Source organism: Perognathus longimembris, chromosome 4 (assembly GCF_023159225.1).
Source record: "Perognathus longimembris pacificus isolate PPM17 chromosome 4, ASM2315922v1, whole genome shotgun sequence".
NCBI classification, from domain to species: Eukaryota; Metazoa; Chordata; class Mammalia; order Rodentia; family Heteromyidae; genus Perognathus; species Perognathus longimembris.
In genome coordinates, this window is record NC_063164.1 from 14,951,087 (window position 1) to 14,966,818 (window position 15,732).

The 15,732-nt window shown below is 50.7% G+C and overlaps 2 protein-coding genes across 3 annotated transcripts; one reads left to right on the top strand and one right to left on the bottom strand.

The window, feature by feature from the left end:
• Positions 1-6,436: 6,436 nt before the first annotated feature.
• Positions 6,437-10,678, top strand: Tuba4a (tubulin alpha 4a). Its single transcript, XM_048344713.1, has 4 exons — positions 6,437-6,529; positions 8,305-8,527; positions 8,835-8,983; positions 9,639-10,678. The coding sequence occupies exons 1-4, from the start codon at positions 6,527-6,529 to the stop codon at positions 10,608-10,610; spliced, it is 1,347 nt and encodes a 448-aa protein (XP_048200670.1). The 5' UTR covers positions 6,437-6,526; the 3' UTR covers positions 10,611-10,678.
• A 1,285-nt stretch (positions 10,679-11,963) lies between these two features.
• On the bottom strand, positions 11,964-15,717 carry Stk16 (serine/threonine kinase 16). 2 transcript variants are annotated; one of them, XM_048344715.1, is made up of 8 exons: positions 15,627-15,717; positions 15,069-15,243; positions 14,326-14,545; positions 13,484-13,617; positions 13,190-13,310; positions 12,976-13,071; positions 12,513-12,634; positions 11,964-12,402 (listed from the first exon to the last, which is right to left on the bottom strand). In XM_048344715.1, the coding sequence occupies exons 2-8, from the start codon at positions 15,152-15,154 to the stop codon at positions 12,264-12,266; spliced, it is 918 nt and encodes a 305-aa protein (XP_048200672.1). In that variant the 5' UTR covers positions 15,155-15,243; positions 15,627-15,717; the 3' UTR covers positions 11,964-12,263. The 2 variants fall into 2 exon arrangements, with proteins under 2 accessions (XP_048200672.1, XP_048200671.1); XM_048344714.1 differs by lacking the exon at positions 15,627-15,717 and adding an exon at positions 15,465-15,611.
• Between the last annotated feature and the right edge of the window lie 15 nt (positions 15,718-15,732).

Here is a 15,732-nt window from a genome sequence, read left to right on the forward strand (position 1 = left end):
ACAGTGGCCCCAGGAGGCCAGCCTGCTGACTTGGTTACAGAGCATAGGGCAAACTGGGCCTGAGCACAAAGAGGGGAGCCAAGTGGGGTAGGCAGAGGAGGAGTCAAGTCCTGTAATCCCACACAGGTATCCAGGTCTCTGGGTACCTGGTGTTTGTTGCTAGTCACACAATTCCATTTCCTGGTGGCAACCCAGACTTTGCAGGTGGGAGAGGATTTAGAAATCAAGCCCCCAGAGCTCCAGCACTCCTCCCCAACCCCCTGGGGTTGGCAAGAGCTAGAAGTAGTGTGTGGGACAAAGATCAAATCTGCAGTGATCCAGATATAATGAGACCTGGGGCAAGAGATCAAGCCCGTAGCATTCTGGGTGGAAACTCAGACTGTCATAGGACATAGGAAACTACAGTCTAATAGCTCTGTGTCTAATACAAGCTCATAGCTTCTTTTGGCTTCAATTTCCTTCTTTGTAGAATTAGAGACAGAAGTAGCGTGTGATTCAAACAAGATAAGCTTTTCTTGAGTACTTAGTTCAGAAATCCTGCTGTTCTCTACAGGTAAATAAAGAATGATGAACAGAGACTTGGGGCTATATGTCTCTCCATGAAAGTAATGGCTGTACTAGCCGTAATAGGAGTCTCTCTATGGCATGGGAAAATAAAGACATTAATGAAATAAAGACATTAATTACTAGCATTTGTGTTTATTTATTTATTTTTATCTTTTTTTTTTTTTTTTGGCCAGTCCTGGGCCTTGGACTCAGGGCCTGAGCACTGTCCCTGGCTTCCTTTTGCTCAAGGCTAGCACTCTGCCACTTGAGCCACAGCGCCACTTCTGGCCGTTTTCTGTATATGTGGTGCTGGGGAATCGAACCCAGGGCCTCATGTATACGAGGCAAGCTCTCTTGCTACTAGGCCATATCCCCAGCCCCAGCATTTGTGTTTATTTATTTACTTACTTATTGGTGCAGTACTGGGGCCTGAACGCAGGTCCTTGCCCTCTTGCTCAGCCTTTTCCACTCAATGTTGGTGCTCTACCACTTGAGCCACACTTCTACTTCCAGATTTTTTGCTAGTTAGTTGGAGATAAGAGTCTGCTAGGGCTGGCTTCAAACCTTGCTCCTCAGATCTCAGCCTCTTGAGTAGCCCGGATAGACATGAGTCACCAGCTCCGCGCTTGTTTTATAATTCTTAAGGCAGCCTTATCCTTTATCTCTTTCGAGTCCCTTAGCAGCTTTGTGAGGTAGGCAAGACTGCACTCCTGCTCCCATGATGAAAACACAAAATTGAAGTCTCTAGTGTGCTACCAAGGTCACCTGGGGGTTCATTAGTGGTGGAATTAAGGCTCATCTGAGACTTGTACTCTACTCTTTCCACATGGTAGTGTTTACTCCCTCATCCCCTTGTATATCTGTATCTCCTTGCTCCTAGGCTTGAATTCCATGGCCTACCACCATCATCCTTGTGTCCCTCTCATCTCAATATCCTTATTTGACTAACTTTATTTATTCCCCAATTCTGTGCCTACACTTAATAGTGATAGACACAAAAGGCCAGCTGAAACCAGAAAACCCAGCTCCAACTTCCAATGAATGTTAGCCTCCAGTGGGCCCTAATGTTGCCTGGACTCAAAACCACAGTTCTCTACTCCTTCCTCCAAGACAGTAACCAATCAGGAGTAAGTACAACAGGTTTAGCAGTCCTATTCAAGAAGTAGTTACTGGGTTGGGAATATGGCCTAGTGGCAAGAGTGCTTGCCTCGTATACATGAGGCCCTGGGTTCAATTCCTTAGCACCACATATACAGAAAATGGCCAGAAGTGGCGCTGTGGCTCAAGTGGCAGAGTGCTAGCCTTGAGCAAAAAGAAGCCAGGGACAGTGCTCAGTCCCTGAGTTTACGGCCTAGGACTGGCCAAAAAAAAAAAAGGAGCAGTTACTAATGTGAACTTCCAGCAACTGTGGGCAATAATAGGAAAGGTGTTTTTGGGGTGGGGTGGGGGGGGTTTTCTCACCATCCACATGCCAAAGAACAGCTCAGAATCTCCACGTGGTTAACCCTGGTACTGGCTATGGGTCGAAATCTCTAGAATTTTTCTGTCTGTCTTCTAGAATTAATAGGCCCAGTGAAAAGACATAGTCACATCAAAGGTCAATAAGACTACCATGATAGTGTACATCTGAATCCTGACTACTTATGACACTAAAACAGGAGGACTGAGAGTTCAAGGCCAACCTAAGCAGTTTAGGGGAGACTCGTGCCTCAAAAATAATGTTGAGAGCTGGGAGTATGGCCTAGTGGTACAGTGCTTGCCTGGCATACATGAAACCCTGGATTTGATTCCTCAGCACCACATATATACAAAACGGCCAGAAGGGGCACTGTGGCTCAAGTGGTAGAGTGCTAGCCTTGAGCAAAAAGAAGCCAGGGACAGTGCTCAGGCCCTGAGTTCAAGCCTAAAGAATGGCAAAAAAAAAAAAAATTGAAAGGAATGAGGATGTATCTCAATGGTAAAAAACTTGTTAGTATGTGTGAGGCTGTGAGTTCAATACCTAGTACAAAAAAAAAAAAAAGACACAGTCAAACCTACTGCTGGATTGCCCCACCCCTCAGGAATTACTAAATGGAGAGATTTGGAACCAAAATTCTCCAGTGTAAAGACTTCTTTTTTCCATTAGGCCATTTGAACATCTGAGTCTGCCTACATATCACCAACTCTACTATCTGAAGGGCAGGCCTTATGTAAAACAAAGAAACTGGAAGCTGGTGCCAGTGGCTCATACTTGTAATCTTAGCTACTCAGGAGGCTGAGATTTGAGGAGAGTGGGTCATAGCCAGTCTGGGCAGGAAAGTCCATGAGACGCTTATCTCCAATTAATCACAGAAAAAGCCAGAAGTGGAGCTGTGGCTCAACTGGTAGAGTGCTAGCATTAAGCAAAAGGAGCTCATGGACAGTGCCCAGGCCCAAAGTTCAATTCCCAGGACTGGCAAACACACACACACACACACACACACACACACACACACACACGCACCAAAAAACCAACATCAATATTAAAAGCAAATGGATGTAAGGTAATCAATATTATTAATTCAACAATATTTATTAAGTGGCTAGTAGGTACCAAGCACTGGTCTACCTGTGGGGAGTACAGTGGTAGAAGAGAAAGTCTTAAACAGCCTGCATTTGAGTGGAAAAGACAGAAAACAAACACAATACCATTTCAGAGAGCAATAACACATAAGGAAAACAAAGGCTAAGAGGATAGAAAGGGATGATTATTTTAGATACAACAGAGAAGGAACACCTAGCTCTCTAGGTGATATTTGAACTAAATGAGTCAGCCAAGACAAGACCTAGAAAATCGTGCTCCAGGTAGAGAAAATATCAAGTGCAAAACTTCATAGGCAAAAGCTATCCCAATACATTCAAAGAAATGGAGGAGTTTCTTGGATTTGTCTGCCCAGGCTGGCTTTGAACCTCAACCCTCAGATCTCAGCTTCCTGAGTAGCTAGGATTATAGGTGTAAGACATCAGCACTCAGGCTTTCCTTTCCTTTTCACCTTTACTTTAGAGGCTGCTTTAAGGAGAAGCTTTTCTGACAAGAGAAGTGGGGAGAAATTCCCCATCCATGCCTAAAGACAGTGTCATATGAGGACCTGGCACTTAGGGATGGCATCCATCTTGTGATCATGAGAGAAAATGTCACCACCCCATTGACGATGCCAGAGCAGAAAGCTGGAAATACCGGAGTTATTGGTGACATCACTGAATCAAGCCTGGAACTGCCCTACCCTGTGATTTTTAATAGGATAATGAATAGCCTCATTGTTTAAGCTCCTATTAGTTATGCTTTCCATTATCTGCAGCCAAATTCTAGTAAAAGGGGAGAAACAGAGGGGAGGAAGAAAGAAATACAATGCTAGGCACTTGGCATCTAGATTCTTAAGCACTTGGGTTTGAGTGATGTTGTTCACTTAGACCGGAATACCTAGAAACAGGTTTGTCAAGGAGTAGGTGAGGGCAGACATTGAGGGTTCCACTGTGACGATGCTGTGTGTGAGATGTCCAATGGGCTTTCAGATGGTGATGTCAAGAAGCAAACAGAGCCAAGCACTGGTGGCTCACACCTGAAATCCCAGCTACTCAGGAGGCTGAGATCTGAGGATCACAGTTCCAAGCCAGCCCAGGCAGGAAAGTCTGTGAGACTCTTATCTCCAATAAACTACTCAGAAAAAGCCAGAAGTGGTGCTGTGGGCTCAGCAAGTGGTAGAACGCTCGCCTTGAGCACAGACAGGCTCAGGGACAGAGAGCCCAAGCCCTGAGTTCAAGCCACAGCACTGGCAAAAAAAAAAAAAAGAAAGAAAGAAAAAGAGAAGGAGGAGCAATAGGAGGAGGAGGCTGGTGGTTATTTGAAGAGTCTCCATCTGTCCTTGAACCACCATCCTCAGATCTCAGCCTCCTGAGTAGCTTCACAGGCATGAGTCACTAGCATAAGGTTTACAAGAACTTTTTAAATTTAAATTTTATTGTAATTATAAAGGTGATGTACAAAGGGGTTACAGTTATGTAAGTCTGGTAATGAGTACATTTCTTTTTGGACAATGTCACCCCTTCCCTCACTCTCTCCCAGTTTTTCCCTCAGATCCTCTCCCCCAAGTTGTACAGTTCATTTCAACATAGTGTCTAGTGAATACCATTGCTACATTTGTTCACCCTTTGCCCCTCCATTTCTACAATAACCTTTTATAATGGACATTTAAACATATACCCCAAAATGGAGATAATATAAAACCCTTAGCTGGACATAATAGGACACATTTGAAATCCCAGCATTCAGGAGGCTGTGCAGGAGGATAGTGAATTTGAGGACATCCCGGGCAACTTAGGCCATATCTCAAAAATAAATAAGTAAATACATTAAGCTAATTTCATATCACATCTTCAGAGTCAGATTCCAGAGATTAAAATGGGAGCATACTGGAGCAAGGAAGTTATTCTGCCTACCACGGTTGTTTAATAGGAATGCAGAGCCCATTTTCACATGGTAGACATCTAGGGTTTTACATGCAGAAAAGAGCACAGCAGCCTGAGACTGCTGTTCTTAGGTCTGCTTGCAAGCTTGCCTCATGACTGGCATCTGGGAATCTAGTTCTTAGTTTTTCTGGTCAACAGTTAACTGATAAGGATGGATTGTTTTACCTAGCCTGTGTCAACAATAGGGCTTATTCCAAATATCTACTTTTAGGAGTCTGGAATTTGGGTACCAAATTGGGCACCCTGTGCCAACTAGCACATGGGTTCTGCCTTATGAATTTGGGGTAGCATTAAAAAAAAAAGTATAGCAAGTCAAGGGAAGCAGAAATAGCTTTTGAAAAGCTCCTTTAAAAAAGGAAAACCGGGGGCTGGTGGCTCAGTCCTGTACTTTTATTAGTTACTCAGAAGGCTGAGATCTGAGGATCGAGGTTGGAAGCCAGCCCGAGTAGGAAAAATCTGTGAGCCTGGTCTCCACTAAACCACCAAAAAGCTGGAAGTGGAGCTGTGGCTCAAGTGATAGAATGTCAGCCATGAGTGAAAAAAGCCCAGTGAGAGTGTAAGGTCCCGAGTTCAGGCCCCAGTGGGGTATGCGCCCCCCCCCCCCCCCCCCGCCCACAGAAAGAATGACTTCTGCTGAAGATCCCAGGGCTCCGTGAGGTTAAGGCATTTGCGCTAAGGTCTCCAGGAGCGCTCTTGGGGCTCCGGGCCCCTGCGCGCGGCGGTGCAGCTCTGGCCGGAAGGCAGGCCAGGTGGCTGTGGCGAAGGCTCCCTGATAGTGACGGCGCTGATGACGGGACCACTGACCCGGACAGCCGGTGAGCGGAGGCACATTTCCCGGGTTGAGCCTCGCAGACAGGCTGCGGGGCTCGGCTGGATGGGAGAGTCTAAGGGATGGGCACCCTGGGGCTCAGGCTGTGCAGCTCTCGGTTCTCCACCGCCCGGCCAAAGCCCGCGCTCCCAGCCGGAGACCAGCCGAAGGCGAGCGGCTGGAAGGAGGTCGAGGACCCCTGGGAGGAGAAGCCGCACAACTGGGCGGAGCCTCCGCGGAGGCGGGGCTGGGAGGACACGGGCCAAGGCTGCCGGCAGCTGCCTCACCGGTTCAGTCCCGCGTCTAAGTCGGAACGCCTGGACCAGCGCCCGCGTGACGCCCGCGCAACGGAGCCGCGTCCCTTCAGCGCACCCAGCGGCCCCGCTTCGGACCCCTGGAACTTGGGGTGTCAGCACAAAAGAGGGAAAGGAAGATTAAATCCTGAGTCGTTCGTTTCATTCCAAACCCGCCAGGTGAGGGTCCGGGCGCGGCAGGGAGCGGGGACCCGGCTTGGCCCATCCTCCGGGGGGCGTGGCCGTCAGGCCGGCCTGCCCCCTCATGGGCGGGGAGGGACGCGCGCGCCCCGCCTCCCGGGTTTATAAGCTCGGTGCGGCACTGCAGCTAGCGCAGTTCTCACTGAGACCCGTCACACCGACTCTACGTGAGACGCACCTTTCCAGACTCGCCATGGTGAGTGCGGGCCCCACCTGGCTCACGCCGGTACCCTAACTGTCTGATTTCTTGGAGTGGGGTGGGGAGCTTCCTCTCCAGGGATGCTTGGGGACCCTCCACCTAGCATTCCGGGTCTCGGGGAGGTGGAAGGAGTGTGCGCTCTCGCCAACCCCTCCTGGTGACTTTGGCCTAGTGCGTCGCTCACCTTCTGAGGGTAGGGTTAGGAGGTAGGGTGGGGCCCTTCACTAGGAGCCATCCTGGCAATCCCCTCCTCCCTCACCAGACGCTTGTGCCCCAACCCCCCTTGTGGGGAGTCACGCGATCTGGTCTGTGCCCAGTCCTTGGACGGTCGGGGAAAGGCCTGCCTGGCTGCCCCTGCCCCCTCCGCCCCACCCCGTACCCCCTAGCCCCAGGAACTGACCGAACACGTGTTTGGCGCAAGAAGGTGAAAGGGGGTCAGGTTACTTGGTGCGGCATCCTCCTCTTTCCCCTGACTTTGTGGGTCTCCCTCCCACCCAAGAGCTCCCCCTCCCATGACTCAGCACCCCGCTTCCGAGACGGGAGGGATGGCGGGAAGGGGGTTCGGTCTCGTGAGGCCAGCTGTCCCCCTCCTTCCGGAGCGCGGGTGCACGGAGGACGGGCAGAGACAGCTGGCGCGGAACGACAGCGCCGGCCGAAGCCAGGTTGGGAGGAGGGGAAAGAGGTGTGTAAGGGGGGGGGGGCAGGGGTGGTATTTATAGCCCCGGAGCGGGGGCGGAAACCCAATCCTTGATTTTGGCTGGGAAGTAACTGGAAAGACTCCAGAGGCAGAGCCGAGCGAGGTAGGGTCCCGGTGCAGAACGGCGCTCACTCTTGACTCGAACAAGGCAGGTTACCTCTGGGGCCTCACCGCAGATTCCTCTTCCTTTTCTGGGTATTTGGAAATCTTCACCCCGCCATTTCGTTGTAGGGAGGGAGGCGCGCGGGCCCTGTCGACTTTGATGTTGCGGGGTGGGGGGTTCATTTTGGATTGGCAGGGACTGAACCTTAAGGCAGCAAATGCCCCTGTATCCACAACTCGTATTGCCCGTCCCAGCTGTCAGTGCTTACCAGCATTATTACCACTGCTAATTCTCTGTGGGCTGACATGGTGGTGAAGCCACCCAGATTTGGGGGGGGGGGGTGGAGGAGGGGAGAGGAGCCAGATGGGATTTAAAGGTGGGGGAAGAGGGCATCCTGATGACGATTGTGATCACCTGACACCAGATTGGAAGGCTGAGACCTCAGCCTTTGGACATAGGAACGAAGGGGAAGGTGTTAGAAGAAATTCTGGTTGCTCATCCTCAAAGCAAATACTTACTTAAGGAGACTCCTTACTTGTAAACCGGAAAACCAGTGTAAACCAGAAAAGCCTACCCCATCTTGGGCTCTCTAGAAGCTGGGTTTATGGACAGCAGAATAGCAGCCCTCTTGTCCTTCTCTGGGTTACTGCAGTGCCTGCCTGTCTCATGTGTGCCCTCTCTGTCCTCCCTGCATGTCCTGTGAATGTGGAAGGGTCATTTAGGAATCACAGCTCTCATTGGACAAATTCCCCACCGAGAAGTAGGCTAGGAAGTTGATCTACCTGCCTGCCTCCAATCTGGGGAGTCCTGTGCCGGGGAGCCACTTCTGACCTCTGCCAACCCCAAGCCTCCCTTTTGCCAAATGAGTCGTATAAGCTGGTACATGATAAAGTAGCAGAAAGGCTCATGAGGTAAGAACTTGGGGTGCAGCTCCCATGTTTCTTTCAACTGACCCCTCTCTTTATCCTTTAGCGTGAATGTATCTCAGTCCATGTGGGGCAGGCAGGTGTCCAGATGGGCAATGCCTGCTGGGAGCTCTACTGCCTGGAACATGGGATTCAGCCTGATGGGCAGATGCCCAGCGACAAGACCATTGGTGGAGGGGACGACTCTTTCACCACCTTCTTCTGTGAAACTGGTGCTGGGAAGCATGTGCCTCGAGCCGTCTTTGTGGATCTGGAACCCACCGTAATTGGTGAGAAAAGGGGATATGTTTGAGAGAGGTGAACGGTGTCTCTTTTGAGAGGGTGTTTAGACCAGTTTTCCTGCTTTTGAAAGCTCCCAGTCCTATTTGAAGCTGAAGGGATGCTGACTTCTGTTTGGCATGGGAAGTGGCAGGTCTGAGTCTCTCTCCTACTCTGGTATCTCAGGCTGGCAGAAGGATGAGTTAGCTCTTCCATATATCTAGAAGCAGCTACCACTCTGGGGGGATGGAAGGTCCCCATTGCACAAACACAGCCTTGTGGTTTTTCACCATAACATTGTGGTGTCTGTCCTTTTAGATGAGATCCGAAATGGCCCATACCGACAGTTGTTCCACCCGGAGCAGCTCATCACCGGGAAGGAGGATGCTGCTAACAACTATGCCCGTGGTCACTACACCATTGGCAAGGAGATCATTGACCCTGTGCTGGACCGGATCCGAAAGCTGGTAAGAATTCAGCCTGGTGGTAAGGGAGTTTTACAGACTATGCTCATGGTCAGTCCCCTTTTGTAAGACCCTCTCTTGGGGTTGGGAATATGGCCTAGTGGTAGTGCTTGCCTCCCATACATAAAGCCTGGGTTTGATTCCTCAGCACCACAAATATAGAAAAAGCCAGAAGTGGCGCTGTGACCCAAGTGGTAGAATGCTAGCCTTGAGCAGAAAGAAGCCAGGGACAGTGCTCAGGCCCTGAGTCCAAGCCCCAGGACTGGCCAAAAAAAAAAAAAAAAGAATGAGTAATCTCATATTGGCATCACATTCTAGGACATATACAGTTAAGAGATGATTTTTTTTATTATTATTATTATTTTTTGCCAGTCCTGGGGCTTGGACTCAGAGCCTGAGCACTGTCCCTGACTTCTTTTTGCTCAAGGTTAGCACTCTACCACTTGAGCCACAGCGCCACTTCTGGCCATTTTCTGTATATGTGGTGCTGGGGAATTGAACCCAGGGCTTCATGTATACGAGGCAAGCACTCTTGCCACTAGGCCATATCCCCAGCACACTCATTCATTTTTGTCCTGACTTCTAAAGTATTGAAAGTTTCAAGGAGCTTTTTAAGAGTTCCTCAGTCCTATCTACACTGCTTTTTCTTGTCTTTCAGTCTGACCAATGCACAGGACTCCAAGGATTCCTCGTATTCCACAGCTTTGGAGGGGGCACCGGCTCTGGCTTCACCTCCCTCCTGATGGAACGGCTCTCCGTTGACTATGGCAAGAAATCCAAGCTGGAGTTCTCCATCTACCCAGCCCCCCAAGTGTCCACAGCCGTGGTGGAGCCCTACAACTCCATCCTGACCACCCACACCACCCTGGAGCACTCAGACTGTGCCTTCATGGTGGACAACGAAGCCATCTACGACATCTGTCGCCGCAACCTGGACATCGAGCGGCCAACCTACACCAACCTCAACCGCCTCATTAGCCAAATCGTCTCCTCCATCACAGCTTCCCTGCGCTTTGATGGGGCCCTCAACGTGGACCTGACAGAGTTCCAGACCAACCTGGTGCCCTACCCTCGCATCCACTTTCCCCTGGCCACCTATGCGCCCGTCATCTCGGCAGAGAAGGCCTACCACGAGCAGCTGTCGGTGGCAGAGATCACCAATGCCTGCTTTGAGCCTGCCAACCAGATGGTGAAGTGTGACCCAAGGCACGGCAAGTACATGGCCTGCTGCCTGCTGTACCGTGGAGACGTGGTGCCCAAGGACGTCAATGCGGCCATTGCCGCCATCAAGACCAAGCGCAGCATCCAGTTTGTGGACTGGTGCCCCACGGGTTTCAAGGTTGGTATCAACTACCAGCCTCCCACTGTGGTTCCCGGGGGTGACCTGGCCAAGGTGCAGCGTGCGGTGTGCATGCTGAGCAACACGACCGCCATTGCTGAGGCCTGGGCCCGGCTGGACCACAAGTTCGACCTGATGTATGCCAAGCGGGCTTTTGTGCACTGGTATGTGGGTGAGGGAATGGAGGAGGGTGAGTTCTCTGAGGCCCGGGAGGATATGGCTGCTCTGGAGAAGGATTACGAGGAGGTAGGCATCGACTCCTATGAAGACGAGGATGAGGGAGAAGAATAGACAGCCACCTAGAGCCTATTCAGTATGTTTATTGCAAAATCCTTTCGAAATAAAATCTCTTTGCATGATTTCAAGTGATGAGCTTCTGTGGCTTCCCCATTTATATTGCTGCCACCCTCTTGCTGCTTTTCCCTTCCAAAGCTGATGGTGAAACTTGCCAAGGTGCCCTTACCAGACCTAGGAAGGACCTTCTTGCAAGGTCCTAGAAGAGGGAGGAAAGGAAGAGCAAATCCTGGGTCTATTTGTCCAGCCACACTACTGAAGACTACAAGTCTTCATTTCCTTCCAAGTAGAAGTTGATGTCCAGCAGTTTGAGTTGGACTAAGACCCTGTTCTTCCTTTGCTTCTGCATTCACCAACTCTGAAACCAAGACTTGGCCCTGGCTCCTGTGTACACTATGAGGGTTTGGGAATGGGGACGGCCCGGCCCAAGGTTCCTGGGCATGGAACCATCTCATAAGCTTGGGGGATGGGCAGGAACAAGGGCAAGCTAGTTTGTGCTGTTGAAGCTCTTAGCAGCTTTAAAAGTCAGGTTTGTCGCCTATCTGTGCTTCCTTTCAGCCTTAGCCTCCATACTAGCTGGTGGGAGCCTCCTGCCTGGGCCCTGGGGAAAAATTTAGCTTTGCTAATAGGCACCCCAGGACCCAGGCTGACGTCAGCACATGGGGGTGGGCATGGTTAGGGGAGGAAGCTTCAATCTCAAGAGTAGATGGCAACCTTGTGCTTTGTCCCTGGTGATTCAGGGACACGGTGCCCTTCCCTGGGGAACAAGATTCAAGCCTAGCTAAGGCAGGGCGCCTGTTTACTTAGCAGAGCCAGCAGGAAGTGGCTGCTGGATAATGCCACCCAGCACTAGCCTCATAAATTATTAACCACGCGTGAGCCAGGAAAATCAGGGAAGACATGGCCCAGATGGCTGCCAGTTCTGCTCCCTTTCCCCAGGCTAAGGATGGGAGACCTGTTACCCAGCTGTCCCAAAGCTTCCTCAAATGTCTCCACCCATAACTCCCTGGCCTGGCAAACTGGCTAGGCTGCTTTGACTAAGCTACCCACACAGGGGAGTGAGGGAAGGAAAGAATTATCTGACTGCTTTAAGGGAGGCAGGTCCAAGTCCTTGGCAAAGGAAGAAGCCACATCAAGCAGCTTTTAAGTTTTTGACTAAGGATAGTTAGGAGACCTCAGTGCCAACCTATCAGGTCTCAGGTAAGGATACATGCCTTCTTAAATAATGAAGTCATAATCGCTGACTACATGTACCAGTCCCTCTTCCCAGGATTTTCCCTTGGACATGGCGATGGAACTCTAGGATCGTTGCAACCCTTTTCTCCCTCCAGACACATTAGCACTAAGAGGCATACCAACCTGCTTGCACTTTATTTTCTAGTTTATACAGTTTCCTGCCCCCAGATTTGGACGCAGAACATGATGTGAGCCCAGCAGTCCAGCTCAGAGCTATAAAACGTAATTTCTGTTTCACTTTCCCACCCCACCCAGAGTCAGCCCCTGGTCCAGAACAGACACTGGATTGAGATATCATGGTCCCCACCCCTGCCCTCTGTAAGAGCAGTCGTCGTAGAATGACAAGAGTTCTGATAATGTGGGCCTCTTTCCAAATCACAAGAGATCACCTCCTCAACATGGCCACGGGTGTGTTCATATTTGAGTGGTATGCTGGCCAAGAGTTGGAGGTTGCAGTATCTCCAACTGACTGAGGAGAAGAGGAACGTGAGGGCGTTGTTGGGGGTCCACGTTCATCATGGAGGATAGCAGCTGCCGTAGGGCTGGAGAATGCCTGCGGAGGGAAGTGGGTGGGGTGACTGGAGAAAGCCCCTTGCTAAGACTCCAACTCAGGTAACACTAGGGAAGAGTCTGAAATGCTAGTGGCCCTTACTGCTCACTCACCTGGGGCTTTGTGGGATGTTGAGTTGGTTCTGAACAGCAAGGGCCACACTGTCACCCTTCTGGAACACCATGTCATAAGGGCCTTCCCCAAACATCATGGCATAAAGCACACAGCCTAGGGACTGAGTGTAACATGGTTAGTCCTTGAAAGGGGACCAGTAGAGAGGACACCTCTCTCCTTTTTGCTGGGCGAAAGGATTCTATGTAAACTGAACTACCAAGGCTCAGAGAAACTGCAGTTAGCTAGAGATTTCAGCTGCCCCCACCCAGTTCAGTGGTAGGGATTAGACCACTTCCTGAGCAACTGAACAGTCTCAGTGACAGTTTTCAGAAAGGAAGTTGAGGGGTATGGGGACATATGAGGTTCCTTGCCCCATGCAATAGAAACCAAAGGCCTCCTCCCCTCTAGTCCACAATAGAACTTTCCCCTCTCCACCCAGTTTCACACCCACATGCTCCTCACCCAGACATCAGTCCGCTCATCGATGACACAGTAGCTCTGCACAGAGAAGAGTTCTGGGGCCCGGTAGGAGATGGTGCACCTCTGGGCTGCCCAGTCCTGGAACAGTAGCCCAAGCTCAAAAGTGGGTCACAAGCTAGAGTCATGTGACCAAATTGGGGCATCCACCAGGAGTTAGGGATGGGAAGCAAGTAGGAAAAGTAATCGAGGGACTTACTTGCAGTGCTAGGGCCTGTCGGGAGCCCTCCACATGAATGCATGCTTGATTCATAGAGCCTAAGTCCATTAAAACTGGCTGCTCCTCATCTCCAAGCAAAATATTGGTGGGCTTCAGGTCCCTGGAGAAAAGTGAAAGTGAGTATATGTGATATGAACACCTATGGACAAGGAGATGAGAATCCCAGCAAGTAAAAGAACCATGGAGGCTTTCTCTAGGAGGAAAACAGTCCCGTTCTCTTGTTGAAGCTTTTCCTCTTTAGCCCCAGCAAGTATATAGAGCACTTCCACTAACCTGTGAGCATAACCTTTGGCATGAATAGCCTCCAAGCCTCTGCAAATACCGAGGAGCAGCCGAAGGATTTGATCCTCGGTCAGGAAGTTTCCTTGGTCCTTCAGCCTTTCTATCTCATTCCACAGCGTGCCTCTCTACAACAGAAGTTTTCCTGCAGTTGAGATGTTTCTGAAGCCTCTGCTCCCTGGGCCTGATCCTTGCCTAGCAATTCTTTCACCATATACTTTTTTTTTTTGCCAGTCCTGGGGCTTGGACTCAGGGCATGGGCACTGTCCCTGAGCTGCTTTTGCTCAAGGCTAGCACCAGTTGAGTCGCAGCACCGCTTCTTGGCCTTTTCTGTTTATATGGTGCTGAGGAATCGAACTCAGGGTTCCATGCGTGCTAGGCTATTGCTAAGCCACATTCCCAGATCCCCACCATATACATCTTGACTCCATGGTTCTACCTGGGTCTCCCTAAACCACAAACTGACTATATTTTTTGTTTTTGTTTTTGTTTTGACATAGTCTATAGGCTTGCTTCAAACTCACTCAGTAGCCCAGGTTGGCTCTGAATTCGCCATCCTCCTGCCTCAGCCTCTAGAGGACTGAGATTATAAGAATGTACCACAAAGTCCAGCCATAAATTTACTTTTCCCCCCTCTCCAGTACTAAGGAATGAACAGGACCTCACACGTCAGCAAGTGCTCTACTTATGAGCCATGTCTCCAGCCCCAAACCCCAAATTCAATATGGTCAAAGACAGGGCATAGCTCCTGCTCCCTAATATGTTTGATTGTTCACACAAGCCTTCGTAGGTAGCTTTTGAAACCCCCTCCCCCAATAGCCATAGAGTTTTCTTACTTTGAAGAAGGGTAGCAGCAGCCAAGCCTCATACTTAGCACCCCGCTCTCTCAGACAGTAAGCCACGAGGTGAAGGATGTTGGGGTGATGAAAGAGGCGATGCATGTTTGCTTCTCTCTGGGCTTCCTCCCGGTCCTGCTGCTCGTGACACAGGATTCGCTTCAGGGCGTAGAAGTGTCCATCATGTAACCCCTCCACTAGGTCCACATAGCTGAACCCACTGTGGGCCAAAGGGGTTGGTGAAGGGCCATGGTCACCTCCCACACAGGCTGGACCCAGAAGAGTTCCCTGGAGAGGGGGTGCCACTTCAAATTGGGCAGAAACCCTCCCCAGAAGTGCTCTAAAAGAAGTTTGAGCTCCTCTAGAGTAGGGAAACAGAGAGCACTAAGGTCCTATAGTCCTAACAGTGCTCTGCACATAACAGAAGCTAGTAAAAGTCAGTATTTATAGTCAATATTTACGAAATCAGTAGGACCAGGGAGCAGGCAAGACATTGCTGCTAATCACACACAAGTTCCCTCAGTGAAGCATTACAATCATCTCCATCGAGCAGATGAATAAATCATGGCTTACCAAGGTCACACAAGGTGAATCTAAGAGGCCTGGGTTCACAATCCATTTCTAGACCCATTAAGGTGAAGTAGCGAATAGAGATCAAGCCCTTGTACCCCTATCATGTGCAGACTACTGTTTCTCACTGACCATTACCTTGGGGACTGGCTAAATGATTTCCAAACACTCACCCCTCCCCCAGTTTCTGGATGAAGAGGTAACGCTTATTTTCAATGATGACAGTTCCCCGGGAGCAGACACACAGTGAGTGGCCCATAATGTCTCAATCATTCTCCTCAAGGATGGTCTCTGGTCCAGGGTGAGTGAGTTTTTCTAGGCGATGCACTGAGTGCCCAGCGGATCATGCTAGAAGGAAAACAATGGCAAGCTGCAGGTCCAGCACCATCCAGATGGCTCCTGGAGTAGCACTGCGGGGATCTCAGGCCCAGGACTCAGAACCTTAGATTCCCGTCTGGAGAAGACAGGCCCTGGCGTCGCCCACCCGAGAAGGCTGGGATTGGGTGTCTGAAAGCCTCAGGCCATGCATGCCATGTCTTGCCCAGAGGCTTCCTTCAACCCCGGCCCACCTTCGGAGGGGCCCTGCTCCCACGCCCGTCCGGTCGCAAAGGCAGGGCATATGGCAGCCCTGGCGGAGGTGCAAGGCTGGGGCCCACCTCTGGCAGAGCCCGCTTGCCCGCCTCTCGGCGCGGAGCCCACAAGTTGCTAGCCGGCGCTACCCCCTCACTGACCTGGCTCGGGCCGGAACGAAGAGCCTGAGACCGGAAGCCGCGGCGGCGACGTCATCACTCCGCGACGGAGCAACGGTCTGCCGTAGCCTAGCAACCACTGGGCATC